The 26,278-nt window shown below is 37.0% G+C and overlaps 2 protein-coding genes across 2 annotated transcripts; one reads left to right on the plus strand and one right to left on the minus strand.

Moving 5' to 3' along the window:
• The first annotated feature begins 8,407 nt into the window (after positions 1 to 8,407).
• LOC104090750 (NAC transcription factor 56-like) lies at positions 8,408 to 11,141 on the plus strand. Its single transcript, XM_009595922.4, has 3 exons — positions 8,408 to 8,879; positions 9,289 to 9,593; positions 10,131 to 11,141. Exons 1-3 carry the CDS (start codon positions 8,693 to 8,695, stop codon positions 10,689 to 10,691), a joined length of 1,053 nt encoding a protein of 350 aa, XP_009594217.1. The 5' UTR covers positions 8,408 to 8,692; the 3' UTR covers positions 10,692 to 11,141.
• A 3,637-nt stretch (positions 11,142 to 14,778) lies between these two features.
• LOC104090749 (uncharacterized) lies at positions 14,779 to 18,851 on the minus strand. Its single transcript, XM_009595921.4, has 7 exons — positions 18,287 to 18,851; positions 17,000 to 17,140; positions 16,784 to 16,897; positions 16,518 to 16,691; positions 15,842 to 15,957; positions 15,189 to 15,273; positions 14,779 to 15,109 (listed from the first exon to the last, which is right to left on the minus strand). Exons 1-7 carry the CDS (start codon positions 18,776 to 18,778, stop codon positions 15,104 to 15,106), a joined length of 1,128 nt encoding a protein of 375 aa, XP_009594216.1. The 5' UTR covers positions 18,779 to 18,851; the 3' UTR covers positions 14,779 to 15,103.
• Between the last annotated feature and the right edge of the window lie 7,427 nt (positions 18,852 to 26,278).

Here is a 26,278-nt window from a genome sequence, read left to right on the forward strand (position 1 = left end):
AGCAACACTACCGATACAGCAGAACAATATGCTCAGTAGTATATCCTTAGTACATCCGACCGTACAGAACTGGTTAAGTGGCTTACAGGCTCGAGCTACCTTTAGAGATGTCCTTAGTACATCCGGTGTTTCATATGTATATATTGAAGAAGATGGTTGGAGACCCGTCGCTCATGTTCCGGTAGAGACTATTGAGGTTAATGAAGAATTGACTTATGAGAAAATTTTGGTTTCCATTCTTGATAGACAAGTTCAAAAGCTGAGGAATAAAGAGATTGCCTCCATGAAAGTGTTATAATGAAACCAACAAGTTGAAGAGGCCACCTGGGAGGTCGAGGAAGATATGAAAAGTAAATACCCTCATTTGTTTGTATAACTAAGTAGTTGTGTTTTGAAAGAACGTTAAGTGCTTACTTTCCATAAATTCTTTTCCATTTGTACAATGTATATGTAAGATGCTCCTTTTGGTAATATAATGCTTACGAGATTATGATTGGTGTTATTTTCATGCTATGTTACGTCATTGGATTATGAATATGTTGTTAGGATTGGTTTCTGGAGCTCTGACAGGTGGATAGGCCCAAATACATGGGAGATTCTCCCTAAAGTTTTGAAATTTTGGGGAGTTAGTCAAATTTGGAATTTCTGGTGTGTGGGAGAAACCATGTTGTGTGTTTCTGGCGGAATCTATTCCTCATTCGAGGACGAATGATACTAAGCGGGGGAGGATGTAAGGCCCGTAAAATTACCAAGAACTCGAGGTTTTGGGGGTGCCAAGGTATGCTAGTACGGTACGGACATTTTGGGTTGTGCAAAGCATTGAGGAGTTGGTGGAAGAAATTGGCATAACAAGAAATTTATGTGGTCCCTTATGCGGCCGCAGAACCACCGAGGAGTTGAATGGGAGAAGCTTAATTTTGGAGGTCGTTTTATAGTTAATTATACGGCCACGTAATTATTTTGCGGGCCGCACTTCCATCGCAAAATCAGCTTAGGAAATTCCGGAGGGATGTTTCGCAATCCACTTCTCGGCCGCAGAAGTGATCTGTGGATTCCATCGCAGAATCATCTTGGGAAATTCCAGAGGGATGTTTCGCAATCCACTTCTCGGCCGCAGAAGTGATCTGCGGACCGCAGATCTACAACAAAGGGACCAGGCCAACCCAGGGTTTTGGAAGTCATTTCACGGTCCATTCTGCGGACCGCATATGTGTTTCGCGGTCACATCTACGATCGCTGATCCTGTTTGGAGAGTCCATTTTGTGTATTTTTAAACCCAACCCAATTCTAATAAAAGGCATAAGGGGGTCATTTGGGAGCAAAAAGCTGATGTTTAAGAGAGAGGGGGGACTAGAGAGAGAAAGAGGATCTCTCCACATCTTCCACTTCAATTCCTTGCTCAAGCCTTGGGAATTGAATAAAGAAAGCTTGCAAGTCTTATTCTAAGAGGTAAGGTTCCATACCCTAGTCCTCAATTTCAAATTTAGAAAGAAGATGGGTAATAGGGAGTGTGATTCTTAGGAGTGGGAGTTGTTCTTTGTGCATGCATGTACCAATAAAGGTGGTGGGGATATTGTTGAACTAATATGGGTAAACTATTGGTTGTGGGATGAAGGAATTCCATCATAGAAACCTTGTAGTTGAATTGCACACCTAGTGCTTAATAACATACCTAAATAAACTGAACACATGAATCATTTCCTAATTATGGGTCAATTTTGTCATATCTCTAATAGATTGAAGTTGCTAGAATTTTTGGAGTGTTGTAGTAACCTAAAAGAAGCTCAAGCGAGGTATGTTGGCTAAACTCTTTCCGTAGAATCAGTCTCCTCAAAATTCTCATAAACTTTGATTATGGTTGATCAAATTCCTTTTTTTGTCATTATCATTTGCTTTTATGGTTAGCTGGTCCAAATGCCTATAGTTTGATTCATGTTTCGATTGCATAATGTTATGCTCCTCTTTTGTGTTTGTCCCTCAATGTGTTTTGAATTCTTACATGTCTGTGGGCTGAAGATATAATTTCTCTCAATATTTCAAATATTCTTAAATGTTCTAAGATGATCCCTGAAAGGAAATGAAAGAATGAAAGTATGAATTGTGAAATGTGGTCGTAGTGCCAAGAATGATGATTTACATATGAGGCCAAGAGTTCCACTGAAAATGAAAGAAAGTATGAAAGGCTATGAAAAGTACATGATCATTTATTGATAAATGCTTTTGGGAGTATCGTTAGGTCTCCGAGGAAGGCAGGGTCATAAACACCCAAGCCTGAAACTGCACGTGTCGGTGTACGGATTGATTAAGGGATAAATTTCTATTATATTATATTGAGATTATTTCTCTTAATTGGAATGAGCTGATTTGAGAGCTAGCAAAGAAGATGTCGACCCACACGGCATTATGGTGAGACGGCTTAGCCGATCGGGCAGAGATCGGATGTCATGCCGCAAACATGGTGATTTTGTGTTTTGATGCCGAGCCTCATACTTTGGGGTGAGACGGCTTAGCGGATTAGGTATAGATCGGACTCCGTGCTATAAGCACGGTGTTGTCTCGGTGTTAAACATCTCCCAACCTAAAACATTGATTATTTCTTGAAGATTTACCTCACTCTTGACTTGGTGTTCTAATATTATTGATTTTCTCATTTATTTCATATTCCTCTCCTTTTGTACCATTACTCTATTCATTGAGGGGGTGTTTAGCTCTACATACTAGTACTATTTTATGTGTACTAACGTCCCTTTTGTTGGGAATGCTACATCTTTAATGGATGCAGGTAATTCCACAGCAGGCGACATCGATCAATGATAGTGGTACACCCTCTTCTAAGCTGACTTGGTGAGTCCCACTTCATATCGGTGTCTTGTATATTTTGCTTCATGTATTTAGTATTTTGAGGTATATCAGGGGTCGTCGGCCCTATCATATTACTCTTTCGTATCAATTAGCGGCTCCGTAGACATATAGACATAGTGTGGGTTATATTTTGATTTGGGAAAGTCAAACTAGAAATGTTTTACTTGTAACACATGTTTCCACTTCTAAACTACGAATGTGTAATGTATTTTGGGAATTGTCTAAAAGAAATTGGTGTTGTACATGTTACTCTTTTATTGTCTAACTCGTGATATTCATCTTCGCAGTATTTATGGGTAAGGTCGGGTAGAAAGCATCAAGTAGGTTTGCTTAACTGGGATATCTCGGTTGAGCGTCGGTCACGCTCCCCAAGGTCTGGGCATGACACAAGATTTGAACTTTATGAATGCTAAGTTTTAGGATTGTGATATTAGATGTTAGTAACTGAGTTCTAAATTTAATTTTTTGCACATATTTAGTGAGTTTTCAATATAAATACAGAGTTCAGTCTAAATCCACTATACTTGGTCGATCCCGTAGCTTACCTACTAACAATATACATGAGCACTTTGGCTTTCCATGTATCATAACTATCAAAATTTACAAGCATTACAAAAAAAATGACAATGGAGAAAAATGGATAGCATGGTAATAGTAGTAGTAGATTTTCATCAATGATAAAAGCAGTGGTGAATTTGTTTAACCAAAAAATAGTCTTTGTGGTAAAAGCACATAAAAAGATAATTCGGAATTTCTAATAACCAATCTTACTTCACTTTTTCTAATATAAACGAATTAGAAATAATAAAAATAAAATATTGAGAGAATAAGGAAAAAGAAAACTTATTGATGATCGCAGCTTCTTTCCAAAACAAGATCTTCAAATAGCAGAAAGTAAAATTATAAGCAATTGATAATATAATTTTGAGTATTCCTTGATGATCGTACAAAATATGGTAAGGAAGGTTATATAAGGGTACAATATGTAACTGTTTTTCCCTACTTAATTTGTGTCCGTTACTAATATTTATTACCATTTATTTGAGCAATTTGTAATGGTTATAGTAATAATAGTCAATCGCGCACAATTAGGGATTATGTCGATTTCTTTCCATATCTATGGCTATTAATTAGTCTTTCTTCCTTGCAGTCTTTAATCGTGCATCCTGCGTCTATCTCTTCTTTTTCAGTTGTCAGATGCGGTATCTTTGTAAAAATCCCATGGGTGTTTTACCCATGTCTCTCCTAACCTTCATTCTTCTTTATTGTCGTGACTCTCGTGCCACCTGTCAGTGCTTCATTAATTCCATGTCAAGTCTATTTTTTCATCAATACAGACAATATCACGAAATAATAGAAAGGGTACGAGGTTTGTTATTTAATATTTGGAAAAGGGCCAACAATACCCCTAACGTATTGAAAATGGCTCAAAAATACCCTATGTTAACCTTTTGGTCCGCAAATGCCCCTAACATTTATTTTTGGGCTCAAACTTATCCCTATATCTAATAGAAATAACCTGATCAATTTTTTGACTTTAACTTCGCCATGTGACATTTTCTTAACCCGCCACGTGTATTATTTGTATTAAATAAAATTTACTTGTATCTTTTAAAACACCCAACGACCCTGACTCGCTCCTATATATTTGGACGGTCGGCTAAAAATAATTATATTCGTTAGTTAAATATATAAAAAAATATACATTGATTATATATAAAAATATGTATATTATACATTAATATTTTAATATATATTTTACATGATATTATTTTTAGGAGAAATTATACGGTGTAGTTTTTTCTTCAAATTTTGCAGATCTTAACAAGTTAAACAAATATAAATTTTAATTTGCAAACATAAAAATGATAATGTTCTATTTATATGACCTTCTAAAGGAGAAGCAAAGAAACAAATAGAAAGAAAATTCTTTAAAACCTTTAATTATATACATATCCAACTGATTAGCACATTAATGGACTTCACTTGATCTTTTCAACGGGAACTAATAGTATTTTAATATATAACGATAGAGCTAAAATATTAGCAAAAACTGTCGTTCCATTGTCAGATTTGCTTAATAAATTCGAGTTATAGATCATAATTAATAGGAAAAATTACACCGTATAAGTTTTCCTAAAAATAATAGCAGGTAAAATAATATTAAAATATTAATGTATAATATACAAATTTTTATATATAATCAATGTATATTTTTATATATATTTAACTAGCGAATATAATTATTTTTAGCCGACCGTCCAAATATATAGGAACGGGTCAGGGTCGTTGGGTATTTTAAAAGATACATATAGGTTTTATTTAATACAAGTAATATACGTGGCACAAACCAGACTTTTTGCGATTTGAAGATATAAATTATATTCTTTGTGGTAGGTGGTATCATATATCATATATATAAAATAGAAAGGCTTCATTTAGGAGCGATGTTTTCATCCAACTAGTTTTATCGTAAATAAGCGGTTAAAGAATGTTACGTCCAATTATTCCCATATTTTTTCTTGGTCAACAACCAAGCAACTACATATATCTAAAAAAGTCTGGGTTAAGAAAATGCCACATGGAGAAGTTAAAGTCAAAGAATTGTCCAGGTTAGTTCTGTTAGACATATGGGTAAGTTTGAGCCCAAAAACAAATGCTAGGGGCATTTGCGGACCAAAAGATTAACGGATGATATTTTTAAGCCTTTTTCAATACGTTAGAAATATTGTTGGCATTTTCCCTTTAATATTTGTAGGAAGTAGGAACATTGTTTTGACTCTACACAATTTGCTGTTTGACATAGGCTAGTAGATGATATATACGAATTGCGGATACTGAGAATGGTCCCTACAAGTTTGATAAGCAATGTGAAACGAAAAAAACAAGGGGAAATCATGGGTAGCCAGGTGTAATAAAATATTCCGTATTTATGTAAGGTGCGGGAAAAGTCGAACTTTAAAGGGTATAATTAAGACAGTCTATTCTAATACAAACATCAGTAATTGCTTTCATAATTTGAAACTTGACTTATAAGTTATGCAAAGATAATTTTATCGTTGTTTCAAGACTCGGATAAAATGGAGAGAGGAATTGATAGTTATTGAATCCCTTATAAAGAGGCTTAGACCTGCAGCTAATTCTGCCTCAACAAGGAGACAAAAACTATGTGAAGTGAAATAAATAAAAAAGAAAGAAAAAGAAAAAGAAAAAGTAGAGTACTTTCGTCGCGAAGAAACTTATCTATATCTTTGCATGAATTCCTTTGACACATGATGATGCCTTTCTTTGTTAGTACAGTATCCCTTTTAGGGTACTACTTATTTTAATAAGAATTTGAAAAGATAGCTAATTAATTGCCTTTCTTTCAGAGTGACTCGACAAAAAACAGAGGGACGAGAGTCGCCATTTCCAATAGAGTGTCCCCAACTCGGTAAAAGTGGAATTACTTTTTGAATATTTTTTTATTCTGATAATTTAATTCAATTCAACTATCGGTCTTCATTTTTTAAATTTCAATAATTCGGTTCAATTTTTTATTTTGTTACAAAAAACTGTCGAACAAATGAAAAAATTGAATAATATACACTTTATAATAATTCAAGTATGTATTTTTATTATTTTAATGATATTATCTCAGAGACTTAATCTTAAGCTAAAATTAAATCAAAATTTAATAAAATTGATCAGAATCGACGGTGTACGCATTACCTTTAAATTTTTATTGGTGGAAAGACTTAACTTGTGTTTTTTTTTAAATAAAAAAAAGATCGAACCACATTTATATGTGGAGGACTTCTACTAATAGAGACTATAAATCTTGATAGTATAGGTGTATCAATTGGACTTTCTAATGGCACATTTTTGTGTTGAAACTTCTAGAACAATTAATTAATTAAATTAAAAAGGGTATATCAAAGGAATTTTCATTGGGAGGTTTGGACCCCACAGAAGGCAAAATATATGGTGATTAGCAAACAAAGCGTGTCACTTTTGAGGTTAAAAGACCTTCTTATCATCGTCCTAATCAACCTTTTTTGTTGTTTGCCCAAATGTTGTCTCATGTCCATTGGATATTTGGGCAGCCACTGAAAGGTAAATATATATTTGTTAGTAGCAAAAAAGCTTGACACATTTTAGATGAGAGGCTTATCTTTTTCTTAATCAAAACTTTTCTTTGTTCACCCCTATTAGTTGTCTTAGGTTTATTTAGAGGTGGGCCCCATTTGCCCTCTTTTCAACCCCATCACGTGTCGGACTAATCTCATATTATGAAACCATGCGTGTCGATTGATTAAAGGCCTAATTTTCAGTTCTCCAGCACTTAATACGTCATTGAAAGCCACTAATCACCTCATTTTTTCTTCTATTTCATGGACTACATTTTCTTTTAAATGACAAATATACCCTCCATCATCACATGGAATCCAGCCATAGGTTGAGAATATTTCGCATCACAAGTTGTAACAATACTCCATTGGCTGTTCACATTATCAGATTACTTACACATTAAAATAAATATAAGAACTTTAGAGTTTAAATTCCGTATATTGTCATGTAAAAATTACTTATAGTAAGATCATAAAAAAGTAAACTACATGTAACTTTCGCTACTAACGTGGATTCGTGAGATAGAAACTAATAAAATAAATAAACTATTATAACAGATTAAACTACCTGACTATGTAATATTGTTAGGGTTCGTTTGGTACGATAGATAAGGGATAATTAATTCCGCATTAAATTTAAGATGAATTTATCTCACATTTGGTTGGGATAAACTCGTGGTATAACTAATTCCTCGATTAGTTATCCCGAGATTGTAATGTTATTTTATCCTCATGGGATGGTAGAATAGCTAATCACAGGATAATTAATCATTAGATAACTTATTTCCCAACCAAACGGCCTCTTACAGCTTATTTGGATGGTTGTTACTCATCGTTTCATAATGTATTCTATTGTATTGTATTGTATTGTATTGTACTGTATCGGTTGATGAATACAATATTTGGATAGATTATATCGTTTGTTGTGTTTCATGATATTACACACCAGCAATATGAAGAATAAACTTGTAATATTATAAAGAAAAATTATGATACGGGATAAATTTATTATATAAAAAGGTAGGATAAATGATAAAATAAAATCATTTATAATAATGAAGGGTGAGATGAGAGAAAAAGACAAGATAACAACGCAACAAAACAAATCGATCGTTACATAAAGTGACACATTTCGCCGTTACGTAACGACGGATTTAACGATACGATACAATAAAATTTAAGTAACGATACGATATAATAAATAGCTACTAGTAGTTATTTATTTTGCCCGTATATATAACACAAATCATTATAGTAAAAGTGTGTTGATAATATGGAAAAGAGGATAAGTTAGAAATTTTATTGGTTAATTTAATTGATGGTGTAAAAAAATTAATTTTCTGTATAAAACTTAAATCCGTCCTCGTATATATACCATATAAAAGGAGGAGGGGAGAGGGGTATATAGTTTATTAAGCTAACAAATATCCAGCCGTATACCATATAAAAGAAGATGGGGGAGAGGGGACTAGGCAAATCTTAAATTAAACAATCCAATTTCCAGCTGATTCTCTGTATTTTTGTACCACAACCAAACTACACACCATTTCTCTCTGCTAAAGATCCGAAATCTGAAAGCAGAATTTTCTTACCATTCATCAAGTTTGTACTCTTCTTCTTGTTATTATTGTTATTACGAGTATTATTATATTATTATTGTAATTCAGCAACTGGCTCGGATCAAATAGAATAAAAGGAAATTGATCTTTTATTCTAAGTTAATGGAGAGTACAGATTCATCAAGCGGCTCTCATCAGCAGCCTCAGCTTCCCCCTGGCTTCCGTTTTCACCCCACAGATGAAGAACTCGTCGTTCACTACCTCAAGAAGAGAGTTGCTTCTGTTCCTCTTCCCGTTGCTATTATCGCTGAAGTTGATCTTTACAAATTTGATCCCTGGGAACTCCCTGGTATATATTTACTCCACCTTTTTTGCTCCTACGAAGGAAAATATTTTTTTAAAAGAAATTTGTCTCGTAATCCAACACTCTCTTGAAATTTAGAAACTTGCGAAGAAGGTGATTGTTTTCTTTTAAATGGAAGATAATAGTTTTTAGTTTAATTTCGACGAAATGATTTATTTTCTGGAAAACATTTTCTGATACATATTTTCTTCATACTAAACACATATATCTTCTTGTGTTCTTTAAAGAGGTGTGAAAGAATGATAATCTAAAAGGAAAAAGTCGATGATATTTTTTTTTTCCCTTTTTGATCCTGTTCGTTTTCTAAAAAGTTAGCAATTGAAGTTTATGGAAATTTTGATATTTGGACCTTAGCTTTGAATGTTTGAGGTATTTTAATTTAATTTGATTGCAGCTAAGGCGACGTTTGGAGAACAAGAATGGTATTTTTTCAGTCCAAGGGATAGGAAGTATCCAAATGGAGCGAGGCCAAACAGAGCGGCAACTTCTGGTTATTGGAAAGCTACCGGAACAGATAAGCCGGTGCTCACCGCCGGTGGAACTCAAAAAGTGGGTGTCAAAAAAGCACTGGTTTTCTATGGAGGTAAACCTCCTAAAGGGGTGAAAACGAATTGGATCATGCATGAATATAGACTTGCTGATAATAAAGCAAATAACAAGCCCCCTGGTTGTGACGTTGCCAATAAAAAATCCTTAAGGGTAAGTATCTTTTATTTTCTTTAGTTTAATTTATAAAACTTCTGCTGAATTTAGAAGTGCATATGTGGCTTTGACTGCACTTGCAAATATTGAAGTCAGTATCTGCAAGTTGAACTTTGGCTATCAATATTTGCAAATACTAAACTTTGGTCATCAATATTTGCAAAAACTGAATTTTAGTACTTAAAAATATACTTGGGTGAAATATTGAAAAACGTAGTCTAAGAATATTTCAAGTGGAATAAGATTTTTTTTCAGAAAACTTGTAACGTTTTTTTTCCAAATACAAATATCTCTAGTACTTTTCTTCAAATTCTAGTTTTTAGCGGATGCAACCAAAGTATTCCTTTTTGTTACGATCACAAAGCTTAGAGAAGAATCTATTGGTAAGGATGTACCTAATAGCCGCCTCACACATGGCCGATTCTTATTACAAAAAGAAAAAGCTTAAAGAGAATTGATTTTTTATTTTTAGAGTATTAGTAGTATTTGATTGAGATTGATTAGTGAAAGCTTGATTTTTGTTTTTGTGCGCAGCTAGATGATTGGGTTTTATGTAGGATTTACAAGAAGAACAATACTCAGAGGCCAATAGATCACGAGAGGGACGATTTAAATGATATAATTGGAGCAACATGCATACCAAATAACTCAATGTCAATGCCCAACCCATTTGGTCAACAAAAATCTTCCAACTATACTACATTGCTCGAAACTCATGACCAGAATATATATGATCAAGGTATGCAATTTTCTTCAAAGTCGTCGTCACAACTTCCAGTTAATGTACTCAGTACAAGCGCGAGTGTACTCCCTTCAAAGCGGTCGCTAACTGGTTTATATTGGAACGAAGAAGCAACGGCTAATGACAACTCCCAATCCACAAAAAGATTTTTAACAGAGAATATTAATAACTTGGACGATGGTTTAAGCATGAATCTGAGATCAGATCATGAACAGAATGGCTCTATTGCAAGTCTTTTGAGTCAACTTCCTCAAACTCCGTCACTTCATCAACAACAACAACAAATTCTGCAAGGGTCACTTAGCGATGGCGTTTTTCGACAACCTTATTCAGGGATAAACTGGTACTCTTAATTAGACATAAAAAAAATTAATGTAAATCATATTAATTACTATACCATATTACATACAGGATCCGCTAACTAATTATTGTCACAGAATTTCGCACGAGGGTGTTAATTAGATTAGTGGGATTGCTGGATTTGGGTATTGAGTTTTTTGTTGGTAGCTAAGAAATTAAAAGGACAGAATTTTTAGATGATTTACAGTTTTTTTTTGGGGAGCGATCGAGTCTATGTTAGCAAAATTAAAAGCTTAGGTGAGGCCATGTATATTTTCGTTTTTAACTGTCTGTCTTTATAGTATATAATATAAAAATCCATACACCTCCAAGGTTTGTCTGTGAATATATAGCTAGAGATGCATAGAAACAAAACTTGTAATCTTCCTGTAGAGAATTACAACATATATGTATTCGACATTATATTGGAAAAAATATATTCTGCACACATAATATTCCATGTAGTTGTGCTTTGTCTATCACCTCTATATATCATGAGCTTCTCATTGTTCTGCAATTTTTTATTTTTTTTATTTTGCTTTCTCTAATTTTACCTCTAATTAAACTAACTACCAGAACGAAAAATTGACCCGTGGGTAACAAAAAATTACTTTTTTTGCAACTTTTTTTAAGATTCCTAAAACCCTAAATGGTAAAGCTCGACTGGATTTGTATGTTAGTTAGCTCAGTGGGAGATTATATTTACTAGAGCTACAATTATCTGATAGTAGGCAGGTTGTTAATTTTGATAAAGAATTGGTTTTTTTCATTTTCCAAAAGCATAGAGTAGCATTAAGCAGTGAAATTTGCTATCTTAGAAGAAAAGAAATCCTGTTAAGGGAAAAGATAAGAATCATTAGTTGTTGTGGAAAGCTGAGTAGCAAATTAAATAGAGACATATTCTGGAGGATCATACATACATGATACAACTAGCACATTGCATACATGACATGATTGATGTAATTATTTATGGGAGGAATCAAACAGCTAGATAATCTCATTGACTGCTCCCTTATTATATTGAGTCCAATTTAAGTACTCTTTTATTAATCAGTTTTGCTTTCTAATGCCTACCCTTCACAAAGAAATTTACATAAGAGAAAAGAAAAGACTACCCAAAAGAAAAACACATTCGCTTTTCCATTAAATTTGCAAGATTTTCTTTATTACGGTGTTATTAGAGTCTAACTTGTGCACTGAGTACTTATCCAACAAAATGTCAGGTGCGTTTATGTCTCTGAAATTTGAACCTTTCATTTTTTTAATAAGATTTGTACCCACTTTAGTGACTTACACTTCTAGGTCGTAGCGTTCTTCGAAACTTTAACATGATATACAAATTAAGGAGCTTTGCTTTTGTATTTAGGAGGAAATTAATTAATTGAGAAAATAAAATTAGAAGCACTCATGGCAATTAGAATAGGAAATTCCATCATATTTTGTCTCGATATATTATCAGCAAGGTGCCAAGTGCATTTTTTATCTCCACTTGAATTTGAACTTTTTTTTCAAAGGTTTTAACCCACATTAGTGACCTACACTGTTAGGCCGTCACGCTTTTCGAGCTTTTGACATGATATACAAATTAAGGAGATTTGCTTTTGCATTTAATTAGGAGAAAATAAAATTAGAAGCAGTCATGGCAATTAGAATAGGAAATTCCACCATATTTTGTCTCGATATACTTGGGATGTCATACTTTTTCTATTGATTATATCTACCTTCATTTTCTTGGATTAGAGATGGGCAAAGTATATTCCAAGAGCCATAGGTCCTCACATATTGACAACAAGATGCTACCTCACAATTACCTTTCTTTCTTTGCTGACTCTGGACCATCTCGTTATCATCAATGGGGAATCATTATCTCCAAACCATAATCTTTTCTTTTTCTCTTTTTAATTATCGTTTAATTAATTGCATTTCCTTTCCAAGGAAACATAACAAAACTACTTTAAAAAGATTTCATTTCACTACTACTTATTTTAGCAACACATAATGCGGAGGATCCAAATGCATGTATTTAGAATCATGGCTTCACATCATCTACGAAATCGATAGAGATGCTTATTGCATACAAGTGTGAACATACGTATATTTATTTATTTATTTATCTTTCTACATGACGTAAGTTTAACGAAATACCTAATTTTTATCTTTCTTTTCAACAGCAATTTAACTTTCAAGTATTTCCACATTCCAAAAATATGTTGTAGCATACGTATGAATAGGTATTGCCAAGTTACCAAAATAAAGTATTATACATCCTTACTTGCTCGATTAAAATAGTCCATCTACCTCTTTTTCAAAACCATTCATAACAACGACTTAGAGGTTAACAAATCTTATCTCTAGGGTAACATATGGAAGTTCATAAACTAAATTTCTTTTATCAGCAAAAACATAAAGGAATTTAATAAATGGTTTTTGAAGCTTATTTGCTGGAAAGGGATGGTCAGTATGAATTTGGGTACCCGTTTGAATTTGTCTTCAATTAATATGTTGAATTTTTGTTAAGTCACAGTTTAGTAGCGATTAACATAAGAAGATGGCCCACTTGAAATGATAATACAATGTCATCTTTCTCAACCGATTTTTACTGATTTTGAGTGAATGCACTATCTTGATAGATATATATATATGGCATATACTTCCAAAAAAGGAGGTCTATGACAATTTATAATTACTAAGCTTATGACCAAAGATTAAGCAAATCATAATTGCGAGAAAACTGATTGATTGGACCCCTAATTGTTGTAGGTTAGAGCAAACAGTTATTGTATACCCCTGCCATTATAATAAATGCTACTACTCCCTTTGACAACAAAAGAAATGGGGGTATTCATAGCATAAGGTCTAACACATCTAATTTTCAGTTTAAATTCAAACATTGATTTCCTAATTTTTAAAAATATTTTAAAAGTTACATGAAAGTTTATAAATTATAATTTTTTTATAATTATTAGTTAAGTAAAATTTGTTTATTTTTTAAATAATAATAGTGTCTTTTCTTCCCTTTTCTGAAAAGATAGGGTACTTGCTTTGATGCGTAGTGGTAATGTACTCGTTTGAAAACACGCCAGTTTTACTCCCCAGATTTCATAACGTAGGGAATAGCTTTTTGGATCAGTTCATTTTTCAGAAGCTAATACCAGAAATCTGGTTGCTTCCTTCCTGGAATTTAGCCCACTCGGCCTAACTGATTCTGTTTTTTGCTTTTTGATTTTCATGATTACAAAGATCTCCCTTTGACTCCTTGAGAATAGAGTTCCTTCGTTTATCAGTGTTGAAGAGAAATAAATATGATTTTTCTGTCTTACTACTTCACAGAAGACAAACTCCAGTTAGAAAAAACTTTCATAACTATAAACTTCATTTTTTCACCAACATGAATTACATGAGTTGATGGTAACATCATGGAAGATTCGGTGTAGGGAAAAAACTTCAAAGATATGAGAGGGTGTTGTAATGATTTTATTTACTTTTTACAGATATTTTTATAACTCAACCATGGTTAACACACACATACTCCGAACTCAACTGACCACTCATGTTAATAACATTTGATGAAAGCGTCAAGTTGGGTAGATTTTTTTTCAGAAGTAATATTGGACATTCAGGCATTTGATCTGAAGTGCGAGAAGCACGTACCCGTAGTTCTACAAACTCAAGCGATGGTCGAGTCTACTACTTTGTGAGAGAAATTGTAAACAGGTTGATTATATAGCTAAGGTAGGGAAAAATTGAAGATTTTACATGTTGGCATCAGGCATGGACGAACCACAACTGGGCTAATATTGATGAAAAAGAAAATAAAGATAGTCCTAGGCCTAGCTGCTCTCTTTACATGGTAAATGGTAATGCAACAACAACAACAACAACCCACTATAATACCACTAGTGGGGTCTAGGGAGGGTAGTATGTACGCAGACCTTACCCATACTCTGGGGTAGAGAGGCTGTTTCCAAATGACCCTCGGCACTCACAACCTCTTGGTTGGAAGTGGAGGGTGCTTACCATCAGAGCAACCCACCTTGTCGCAAGAGAAGAACAAATGAAGCATCAGGCTTTATGATCCTTCAAGAATCAAGACAGTCAATATAATGCTATAAGCTACTATAAGTTATTATTATGTTATAAGCTGCACTTCTAATTTGGAGGTTCCAGTTGAAACTTCAGCATGAGCATCATTTAATTGCACTTTTTACATTTCAAACTACAAAAGAATTCGGGCGCTATGTGCAGTATCATAAACAAGTTTCTCAGAGGATGTTTTCTGATAGTACGGTACAGCAAGTATCTGCAGCTTTATCACCTCAAAGCTATACATTACCCCATTGATGGTCCTCTTAATGAATACTCTGCTGCGTGTTAAGATTGTTTATACTTCCTCACATCTTTATCCTGCCTCTGCTCTTTCATTCATTTACTCCTACAGCACACATCAAATTAAGGTAGCATGTCAATACAACTTCACCTCAGGCATCTCACGAGCAAGTTATTTCACATACCTGTGGTGGACCTATTGAGGGAGGTTGCATTTCTGCTTCCACTGATGCCTCTGAGACTCTAGCTTCTGATTTCTCATTTGAATAACTAATAAACAAAAAACATATGAAGTTAGAATATGATGCACTTCTTCTGGTAACATCTGCATTTGTTCTGTCATCAAAGTTTGAAATACTTGAGGGCACTGCAGGTAGGTCCTGCTTATGGACCGAGAAAACACAATCCAAGTAGTAATAGCATAGAGATTAACCATTCAATAGGAAATCTGATTCACCCAGCTGTCAGCTGGGCTGCCCAATTTCCCTTTATGAAAATACTAAAGTGGAATGATTGATTGGATGTAACCTAAGAGCTATCTGCCCCCAAAAAGGTCATGGACAACCTCCTTCGTTTAAAAAAAGGGAAACCTTTGAGAGTTGGCATACCATATACTAAAAGACTACAGTCGGACCACCATCAATTTCCTTAACCAATGATGTTTTGAGAAAGATAAGCTTCAATGATAACCATTTTGGCAACATTAGCTACCTCGAAAAGTACAGTATTTAATCATTCATGTCAGCATGCTTATAGTGCTTCCGAAATTCAGTCCTTGAATATCATGCACCAGAAAAGTAAAAAAAGTTGTGATTCAGATTTTGGAATGAAAGCTTACGTTGAGAGTATTGTAACCCAAATAAGTTCTACACAGTCGACCCAAAGAAGCCTTTGTTCAACCGGGACTACTCCATATGTAATAAGATGAGCAAATGGCCACAGCTTCCAACCTGCCTGAAAAACGAGCCACATAAAGGGAATCTGTGTTAAGACTGACTGCATCATGATGCATGTTTTGCTTACTAATTCACACTGAGCCTCAAACTTCATGTTGCATGATAGAAGCGTGCAAGCAAGAAACAGCAAAAGGAGTGATATAAACTGCAGGATACCATCATGAATTGACTCAAGTAACTTGCATACCAAATATCAACTTATCAACAGAACATAGGTTTCATTTGGACAAGCAAACCACTATCGAGATTCAATGAACACCCTGACTTAGAAATCTCCTTTAAAGATACAAAATAATGTTCAATTATGTAAGAGTTATGGACCAGATGAGAGGAAAAATGCCACACAAGAATGAAGAGAAAATGAAGCTGTGCAGCACAGTTGCAACTATATGTATAGTCAAGGTAAACCACACAGATATATTCATAGATATGAAAACCATGACACAATAATGTCTTACGTAGTAATAAGAACCACTGCTTGATGCAAAAATAAGTCTATTTATGTAAAAGTGATGCGGTAATTGAAGCAAGAGGGAAGAGCAGAAGGTCTCTTCTTACAGTCAACATTGGCCAGAATGTAGCCTTCAATTCACTGAAAATGGTGAGAGGGGATTCAAAACGCAAAATGCCCAAAACTGTGTAGTAAATGCTGTTCCAAATTGCTGACCAAACAGTCTGATCAAAGGCAACCTTGACAGGAACCACCCACCAATCTTGGAAAGGAAAAAGTGCCTAAAACGAATCAGAGTGTGTTGCTTAGTCCAAAAATTAGAACCTAAAATTGCACAGCCATGAAAGTATGAAACACTTGAAAATAGCAGTACCTCACAGATCTGATAATAATAATGAGAGAGCGATCCATGAAGAGTGAATCCAACTAAGCCAGATCTCAACATACGTGCACGATCAAAGTCAAAAAGAGGCTTTCCTTCATAGCACTGCAACAAGTATAAGCAAAACTAATTAGCACTTTGTGGCAATCAACAATTTCAAATAATACGATGGCATTTGCAGGAACTTTCTATTCATTCCCCACCAACCTGTGCGATCCAATCCCCAAGAGAGTAAACCACTCCACTGATCACCATTTTAGCCAAAACTGGGTTTCTTTTAAGGGCTTCCTCATACGCAATCCAGTTGTGCTGAGGTGCATATCTCAATATCTCATATATGGTCCATCCCTGAGAGAGAAGGATGATGAGCTATATTCTCTAGGAAGATATGTATTTGAACATACATATACGTACTAAAAATTGCTGGAGAAATTACGAGAAGTAATTCCACAAGAAACAAATATGTCTCAACGTGGCGAACCCAAGTAAAAGATTATACAACTATAAAATAAAATGATACACGAAGAAAAGTAAACTTGTGACTGTTAAGTATAAATATATGTGATTCCAGTACTTGACAACATCGACAGGGGAACACATCTTTTGTATTTTTGTTCCTCCTATGGATGCTAAATCATAAGATCCTAACTTCATCAAAAGTAGTCGACAACAAGAAAGTGTCAAAACCAAGAAAGTTATTATGATTCAAGAGGACCCATTCTTCAGGATTTCGAACAGCAAAAGAGCAACTAGGATGTAACAATCTTAATCCACAGTTCCATTAATAGAAAGAAATGAAATATCCAATCATGACGCACAAGGTAAGAAGGCCAATACAAATTAGACTACATAACTGATAACACTGCCAGATTCTCCAATTAGACCAAAAGCAGATAAAAACAAACATCACACCCCGCCACTGTAAACATACATATAACTGGGACATAATATCCATAACTAATGGTGAAAGAGTTGAACCACATAGGACTAAAGACATTCAGAAACATAGATCATTAATTAAAACATCTATATTAGGATTTGCACTTTTGGCTACAATAGAGTAGGAAAATAAGCATGAGAAATTGAGAATATACCAATCCAAAAGGTACCAAACTTATTGGATCACACGCGTGCGTGCTCGCGCAGACACACACCCAGAAAAAAAGTTGTACGCAGTAGAGACATCTTTTAAAGGGTGGAAAGATTTCTTCTCTATCCTTTTTCGTGGTCTCTTAGCAGTATTTGTACCAAAAAGGTGAGTTTTTTTAGACAATTACTCATTTGGAAGCTATTGGATCAAAATTTGAGGACCAAAACAAAATAAAGAAAGAATCTTGCTCGGTTTTACAACTAACAAATCCCTTAAACCACGATATGTAAATGTTAATCCCCAGAACAAGCAGCAAGAAAATATACAACAATCAAATTTTCCAAGTTGTTTAAATACTACGCACTATTACTTAGTACTTCTAAAACTAGTAAGTAGTAACTTACGTGCCAGTAATCATGGTCAATAGTGAGCAATTTAGTGATGGCAAAACTTCCAGCAGCTAAAACAATAGTTGCATTAATAGCTCTATCAATGACTCTGTCCATATCCTCTTGTTCTGATTTTCCATTAGACCCACTTGAAGAAGAACGAAACCCACCAGCAGCACCTTCAAATGATAATCTCCCTTCATTTCCAAACCCACCCACTACCTGATTTACTAAATCCATATCTCCACCTTCCGGTTCTCTTTCCAACCCAATTACGACGCCGCTTTGCTGGTCCGTAGTGTCGTTGCTTTGGACTGGAATCAGGTCGGTTTCGTTGGCCACCGAGCTCACGACGGCCCAATCTCTTAGCTGCTGATTCTGCTGTTTGAGGCCTTTGGATAAGATTCTTGGCTTCAAAGGCTTGAAGTGGGAATAAGAGGGGTTTGGTTTGGGCTTTGGTAGAGAGAGAAAAGGCTGTGGTGAGGTCAAGCCATTGATGGTCGACATTGAAACTGGAGAGAGAGAAGAGGGAGAAGGGGGGGGGGGGATGATGGTGTTAGATCACAACTCACTTCAGCTTCTCTCTGTCAAACTAATCGAAGAACCGAGTCTTACGAAGAGGATATATTGGTGATCAGTTGTTTCGCGGCGTAGGATAGTGAAATGCATCGGCGAATCAGTGATGAACTCGATAAGGTTTGAATTGTGTAAGGTGCTTTTTCATTGGTTTATTTATGGAGGTGCAGGTGATTATACTGGGACGTAGATGTTCTGATCCTGTTTTGAATGTGCTAGCCTTAAGCCACGTAAGAGCGAACTCAGCCAATAGTTGAGCATGAAATTTGTGAAACCAATATTTTCTCCTCTTTAGATGGCATTGAGTCTTAAAATAACGATAACTTTGAATCTTTTATACTGTATTTATTTTAGTACGAAAGTTGAACTTCCGTAATAACTTTTTAATTAGTATTCCCTCCTTTTTAATTTACGTGAACTTATTTGATTGGGTACAGAATAAAAAATAAAAAAAAATTTTAAATTTATGGTATAAAATGAGGCACATATATTTTGTATGGTTATACATCATTGCATAAAAATAAATTGTTTCCAAATAAAAAAAGTAGTCATTATTTTTGACACGGACTAAAAAGTAAATAGGACGGAGGGAGTAGTAATAAGATGTTAAAAGCTGCTAACGTTGTGTTAAACGTTACTACTACTATCTTTTATAGTATTTGGAAGCTAGAAAATTAATTTATCATTAAAATTAACAGTACTAAGACTAGGGTATTTTAGAACTTAATTAAAAGTGATTAAAAAAGGGAGTAGGCTGTTGGTCAACTTGGCACGTGACCTTTTATTTAATTTATCTCTTGCTTAAGCATTCACCAACCTTTCCTCTATATTTAAGTTTTCTATATCCTCAAAAGTTGGCAAAGTGACACTGCACTGTACATACGTCACATTTTAATATAGAGAAGATGGATGGAGTATAAGATATTAAAATGCTTCTATAATTTGCCTTTCAAAAGTCTAGGGGTCTTTGAGAGGAAAAACGAGAACAAAAAAATGAATCTTACACCTATAAAGTATAAGCGAGATATGAAGTTGCTTACCCAAAAAATGGATAGAGTTCAATTTGTACGCAATTCCGAAAATATGTGACGCAACTTAATACAAAATGCAAGGATAAATAAAATATAAATGTAGATTGGAGAGAATGCAATCTGGACAAGGCAATCAAGAACAGTGAACCTTAGGATTCAACAAATATAATCAATCTAAGAAACTGGAAGAGCCATTCTTTACTGTAGAAGAATATAATACTTTCATTACAATATAAGTCTTAGAAAAATCTGTACTACAGAAATGATAACCAAGCCCTTTTATAGTGGAGGGATTCGGCTCCAAGCATAATAAAATAAACATTCAGTGGGAGACCCATGATAAGTCAGCTTTTCCATAATTTCTGCCAAGATTCCCTCTAGTGGGATTGCAACGGCTTTTGTCTGCGAGCTCGATCTCGCTTAGAATCCTTGATTTTGGTTCGAGCTTGATTTCGGCTCGAACTTGTAATCTTGGTTCGAGCCCGATCCTAGTTCGAGCCCTCGAATTGATTCCAGGTCAATGTTGATTGGTCTTTGGATTATCAGCACGATAGGTCTACCTGTGTCATGGTTCGATTCTTGTTCGCGTTTGATTATGATATCGATCTCGACACGGACCGGCCTCCTAGGGTTCGAGGTTAGTTCGTCCCCCCTTCGGGATCTTACTTTGATACATCACCCTTTGAACCATACCGGACATGCCAAGGCTGAAATCTATTTCGACCGTATACAGATAGTCCCCTCGTTTCTCAGAAAGAATATGGCGAGAAACGATATGATTTTCAACAGCTCGATCGGATTATATCTTGTCGTTTCCATCGGGTTCGACCATGACGCATCTGGTAGTTGTCCCGTCGGTTTAGTCTTTCAAGGCATTTAATGCATGTCAGGCGGTGGTCAGCCACTGCTGATACTGAACCGCCATCGTTTGAACCTATAAATAACCCTTACTTTTATCTTTTACCATTTTTACATCTTCTATCTTCCAAAATTTCCCAAGTTCTTCTTCGTACTCTCCAACTTACCAGTAAAGCTGTGATTTCTTTCCGAAAAAACCCCTCTTCAATTCTACCAAATCTCTATCACTTTCTTCTATTCCTTACTTTTGAATTCAAAATGGCGAAAATATCGCAAACCATTCCTCAGAAAGAGAAGGCTTCATCTTCACAGTGTGTCGCCGATGAGGCACCGGCAGAACCACGGCCTGAGGAGTGTGTTCTCGGGGCGTATGTCCTCACTTCAGATTTTAAGGTTGATAAAGGTTCATCGGTCCCTGGCCTGTGTGAGCCGGTATCGAGGTACATGTGTTCGATAACCGAGAAGCACCTCATTCTGTTAAAGAAGGATTGCAATTGGGGTGAAAAAGAAGTAATAATACCTACCCCTGACGAAGATATCACTTCTTACGTGAAAGGGTTTTTGAACGTATATACTTACCATTTCACTTTGGGTCCCCTCGATTCCATCATTATTGACTTCTGTCGACAATATCAGGTAACCTTAGGTCAGGTCCATCCCTCTTTATGGCGGATCGTTATCCTGATCCGATATTTTGTGAGCAAAATCGAAGGGATGTCGTTCACCCTCGATCATCTTATCCGACTGTACCGTCCCTGACTTTTTCGAGGAGGGTTAATAAAACTCCAGCGTCGGGCTACCAAGGCTCTGTTCTCGAGTATTGACGAGGACAGGGACCGGGGTTGGATGGGCAGGTTCGTTCGAATAAGGACTTCGGACCTGATCCCGACTGAAAAGATGCCCTTTCCCGAGGAGTGGAATATGAAACGTAAGTGTGATCTTGCTGTTGCTTCTATTTTGTTCTTCCATTTATTCTCTTATCGACACTCCTCCTTTTGTGATGTAGCGGTTCCCTAGATGCCCGGAGCGGTTCTCGATCTCAAGAACTGGGTACGGGCTCTTGTTTCGACCTCCACATATACCGAGCGCTCATGGCGTGATTTGTCAAAGGGTCGGTGGGAGGCCAAAAATCACAGTAAGCTCATTTCTCGGACTCTGACGATCCGGACGAGGCATTTCTCAAAATATTTTTTATAAGGTTTTCCATATGCAGGTTTGGGTAAAGATGCAGTCATGAGGCCTCTGTCCAATGAGGAGGATGTTTCGACCTCTGTCCCAAAGCCGGTGAAGGAAAATAAAAGTAAGAGAGCCTCGGTTCCCGAATATCCAAAAGCGAAGAAGAGGACGGCTCGTAAGCCGAACAAGAATGTCATTCCTTTGACCGTGGAATCCGTTTTGCGTCTAAGGGATGAAGAAGAAGAAGAAGAAGAAGAAGAAGAAGAAGAAGAAGAAGAAGAAGAAGAAGAAGAAGAAGAAGAAGAAGAAGAAGAGGGCAATGAGTCCGCACTGGCGGTCCAAACGAAGAGAGCCACCGATGCCTTATCGCCGGCTGGATCGATGATGCTCTATGGGGCTCCGCCTCGAACTGAAGATATACCGGAGAAAGATTCAGGTAGAGTCCCCGAACTATCGGATGTCGAATACGCCTCTCATCGAAGTCAACCGGCAGGGGTTACAATCGAAGAGCCCCCCGAACCCCTCCGAGCCGAGGGGAACGCTCCAAGCGAGTAATTTGGGGCAACGGCGATCAAGGATTCGCCTACCTTTCCTGCTTTTTCCGCAGGGGTGATTCGGGAAGCTCAAGCTCTGGGAGCCCTCGATCTAGACAGGCCTCACGATGAAGAAGATCCGTTTCGTGACCTGTTTATTGGTATCGAGGATGTTGCCGGTGTCGGTGATGAATCGGATCTTTTTCACGGATTGCGGCAGGCTTTGAATCAGGTGAGCCTTTAAAAAGAATTGTCGGTACTGCCTTTATGTTCGTTTTTCGTTAACTTCGTTTCTTGTTTCTTTGTAGGCTACGGTAGTCCATCAAGAACAATGTTCTCGTTCCCAGAATGAGCTGCATCGATACGCGGCCGACCTACACCGCGCTACTGACGAGGGGAACTCCCTTAGACTTTCCTTAGGGCAGAGAGAGGAGGAAATAAAAGACCTCCGAGCTGCGCTGGCCAAGGCTTATCGAGATCAGAATGATTTGTCTGAGCAGGTAATGATGCTTTTGAAAGCCTATGAGCTTGATACCGGAATGATAGCTAATATTTCGGTCTCACAGCTTGATACCGAGATGATCGGGAAGCTTCGTGAGGAGGTCGACATGATAAGGATGGAATCCTTGTGGTGGAAAGAAGGTATGGACCGCTTTGCTGCAGAAAAAGAGACTGCTCGAGCCCAGTTATCATCGTCTGAAACCCAACTTCAGAAAATGAAGGAAAAAGGCCCGGTTCAAGCAAAAAGAATTGAGGAGCTTGAGGCTCGGTTGGCCTCTGTACTCGCCAAGGCTGAATCCGATGCTGAAAAGGCAAAGGCCGATGTGGATGTGCTCGTGGCCATCTATCAGGCCGATGCTGAAGCTGCCCAAGTTCAGGCAAGAGAGGCAGCCGAATCCGCCGATAGTCGAGCGCATTGGGTCGCCGAACTTGCTAAGTGTCGATCCAGAAGGGAAACTCTCGAGGAGATTCATGCTCGCGGCTTCGATCTCGCGAAAGAGATAAAAAGGGCAAAAGAACTCAAAGCTGATGCTGAAGCTCTAATTTTTTATGGTGATGATGACGACGATAGGAGAAAGAGCGGATCCGAAAATGGGGGGGAACCTGATAAAGAAGAGACCGCTCCCGGTCGAGAAATTTAGTTCTTAGTTTTTATGTTGTAATCACCCATGCAGATAAATTTGTGTATAGGCATATCTTCCCTTTCGCCGACTTGCTTCTATTTTTGTTTCCCACCTTGCGAGGACTTTATTCGCCTTATGAATGTTTCCACAATGTTTTAAATAACTTAATCAAATTTGGACCTCGTAGTCTCTATAACCGAGCGAGAGTTTACTCAAACTTGGGGCAATGTATCCCTTTAGGCTTATTAGTTGTCAATGATCCGATCTTGAAGAAATACAGCCCGTGGGCGTGATGGTCGAGCGAGTGTTTGCTCGGACTCAAAAATATAGCCCGTAGGCTTAATCGAGTGAATGATTTGAACTTGAATTAATGTAGCCCGTAAGCTTAGTCGAGTGAATGATTCGAACTCGAATTAATGTAGCTCATAGGCTTAATGGTCAAGTGAGTGTTTGCTCAAACTCGAAATAAAAAATAGCCTGTAGGCTTGGTCGAGTGAATGATTCGAACTCGAATTAATGTAGCCCGTAGGCTTAATGGTCGAGTGAGTGTTTGCTCGAACTCAAAATAAAAAAATAGCCCGTAGGCTTGGTCGAGTGAATGATTCGAACTCGAAGTAGTGTAGCCCGTAGGCTTAGTCGAGTGAATGATTCGAACTCGAATTAATGCAGCCCATAGGCTTAATGGTCGAGTGAGTGTTTGCTCGAACTCGAAATAAAAAATAGCCCGTAGGCTTGGTCGATTGAATGATTCGAACTCTAATTAATGTAGCCCGTAGGCTTAATGGTCGAGTGAGTGTTTGCTCGAACTCGAAATAAAAAATAGCCCATAGGCTTGGTCGAGTGAATGATTCGAACTCGAATTAATATAGCCCATAGGCTTAATGGTCGAGTGAGTATTTGCTCGAACTCGAAATAAAAAATAGCCCGTAGGCTTGGTCGAGTGAATGATTCGAACTCAAAGTAGTGTAGCTCGTAGGCTTAATGGTCGAGTGAGTGTTTGCTCGAACTCGAAATAAAAATAGCCTGTAGGCTTGGTCGAGTGAATGATTCGAACTCGAAGTATTGTAGCCCGTAGGCGTAATGGTCGAATTGTATCTTAATTCTGATTGCACAATAAATCTCAAAATAGAGGAATTTTTATTGGATATAAGATGCCGATAAAAAAGAGAACTTTCTTCGCACGTTATTACATGCCTGGGTTCGGGCCAATCTATATGAGCATGGTTTGCTTCGACCATTTGGCTCTTTACAGTTTTCCTATTGGGACCCTGTTGCTGTGAAATAACTTTCTTGCGGGACCTCAGATATTGTTATAAATGTTGCACGACCAATGGTTGCCTCATTAAAAACCTTGCCGAAAAACCCATTTGGGATAAAACCGGTCTAAGGGAAAAAGAGTACAACGCGTGCTTTCTAGCGAGAGATCCGTCCCTTGTTCGGACTTCTGCAGGGGTCAATTTCGAGATATAAATGAATATGGAAAGGTTGTACCTTAACAGTAGTATCGTTTTAGATGTGATACATTCCATCTGCTTGATAGCTATTTCCCGTTTATAATGTTGATCATGTATGACCCCTTTCTGATGTCCTCGAGTACCTGATATGGTCCTTCCCAATTCGGTCCTAGCTTCCCTTCATTTGGATTTCGGGTATTGATGGTAATTTTTCTCAACACTAAGTCCCCAGGCTTGAAATGGCAGAGCTTGGTTCTTCGATTATAATATCTTTCGATTCGCTGCTTTTGGGAGGCCATTCGGACGAGGGCAGCTTCTCACCTTTTGTCCGATAGTTCGAGGCTTGTATTCATAGCCTCGTTATTTGATTCTTCCATCGCGAATCGAAATCTGGCACTGGGTTCACCAACCTCGACTGGTATCAATGCTTCAGATCCATATACTAAGGAGAACGGGGTCGCCCCCGTACTGGATTTTGACGTTGTCCGATATGCCCAAAGGACTTCAGGCAGGATTTCTCTCCATCTCCCTTTAGCGTCGTTCAACCTCTTCTTTAAGTTTTGAATGACAGTTTTATTTGTTGATTCGGCCTGCCCATTCCCACTGGGGTGGTATGGCATCGACAGTATCCTTCTTATCTTGTGGTCTTCGAGGAATCTTGTTACTTTGTCACCAACGAATTATTTTCCATTATCACATACTATTTCGGCGGGTATCCCGAACCGGCATATGATATGATCCCAAATAAAGTCTATAACTTCTTTCTCTCTTATTTTCTCGAACACTTGCGCTTCAACCCATTTAGAAAAATAGTCAGTCATAAACAAAATGAATTTGGCTTTACCTAGGGTCGATGGCAGAGGGCCGACGATATCCATTCCCCATTTCATGAATGGCCACGGGGATAGGACCGAGTGGAGTTGCTCTCCGGGCTGGTGGATAATTGGTGTGAACCTTTGACATTTGTCATATTTACGAACAAATTCCTTCGTATCTTTGCCCATATCGATCCAATAATACCCTGCTCTGATTATTTTTTGGACTAATGTGTCGGCTCCAGAGTGATTCCCGCAAGTACCCTTATGCACTTCCCGTAGGACGTAATCGACATCCCCCGGACCCAAGCATACCGCCAACGGTCCATCGAACGTTCTTCGGTACAGTGTTTCATTCAAAGCCAGAGTGAATCAAGCATCTTTGGTCCGTAGGGTTCTGGAATCTTTAGGGTCCGATGGGAGTTTTCCGCTTTTCAAAT

Source organism: Nicotiana tomentosiformis, chromosome 7 (assembly GCF_000390325.3).
Source record: "Nicotiana tomentosiformis chromosome 7, ASM39032v3, whole genome shotgun sequence".
NCBI classification, from domain to species: domain Eukaryota; kingdom Viridiplantae; phylum Streptophyta; class Magnoliopsida; order Solanales; family Solanaceae; genus Nicotiana; species Nicotiana tomentosiformis.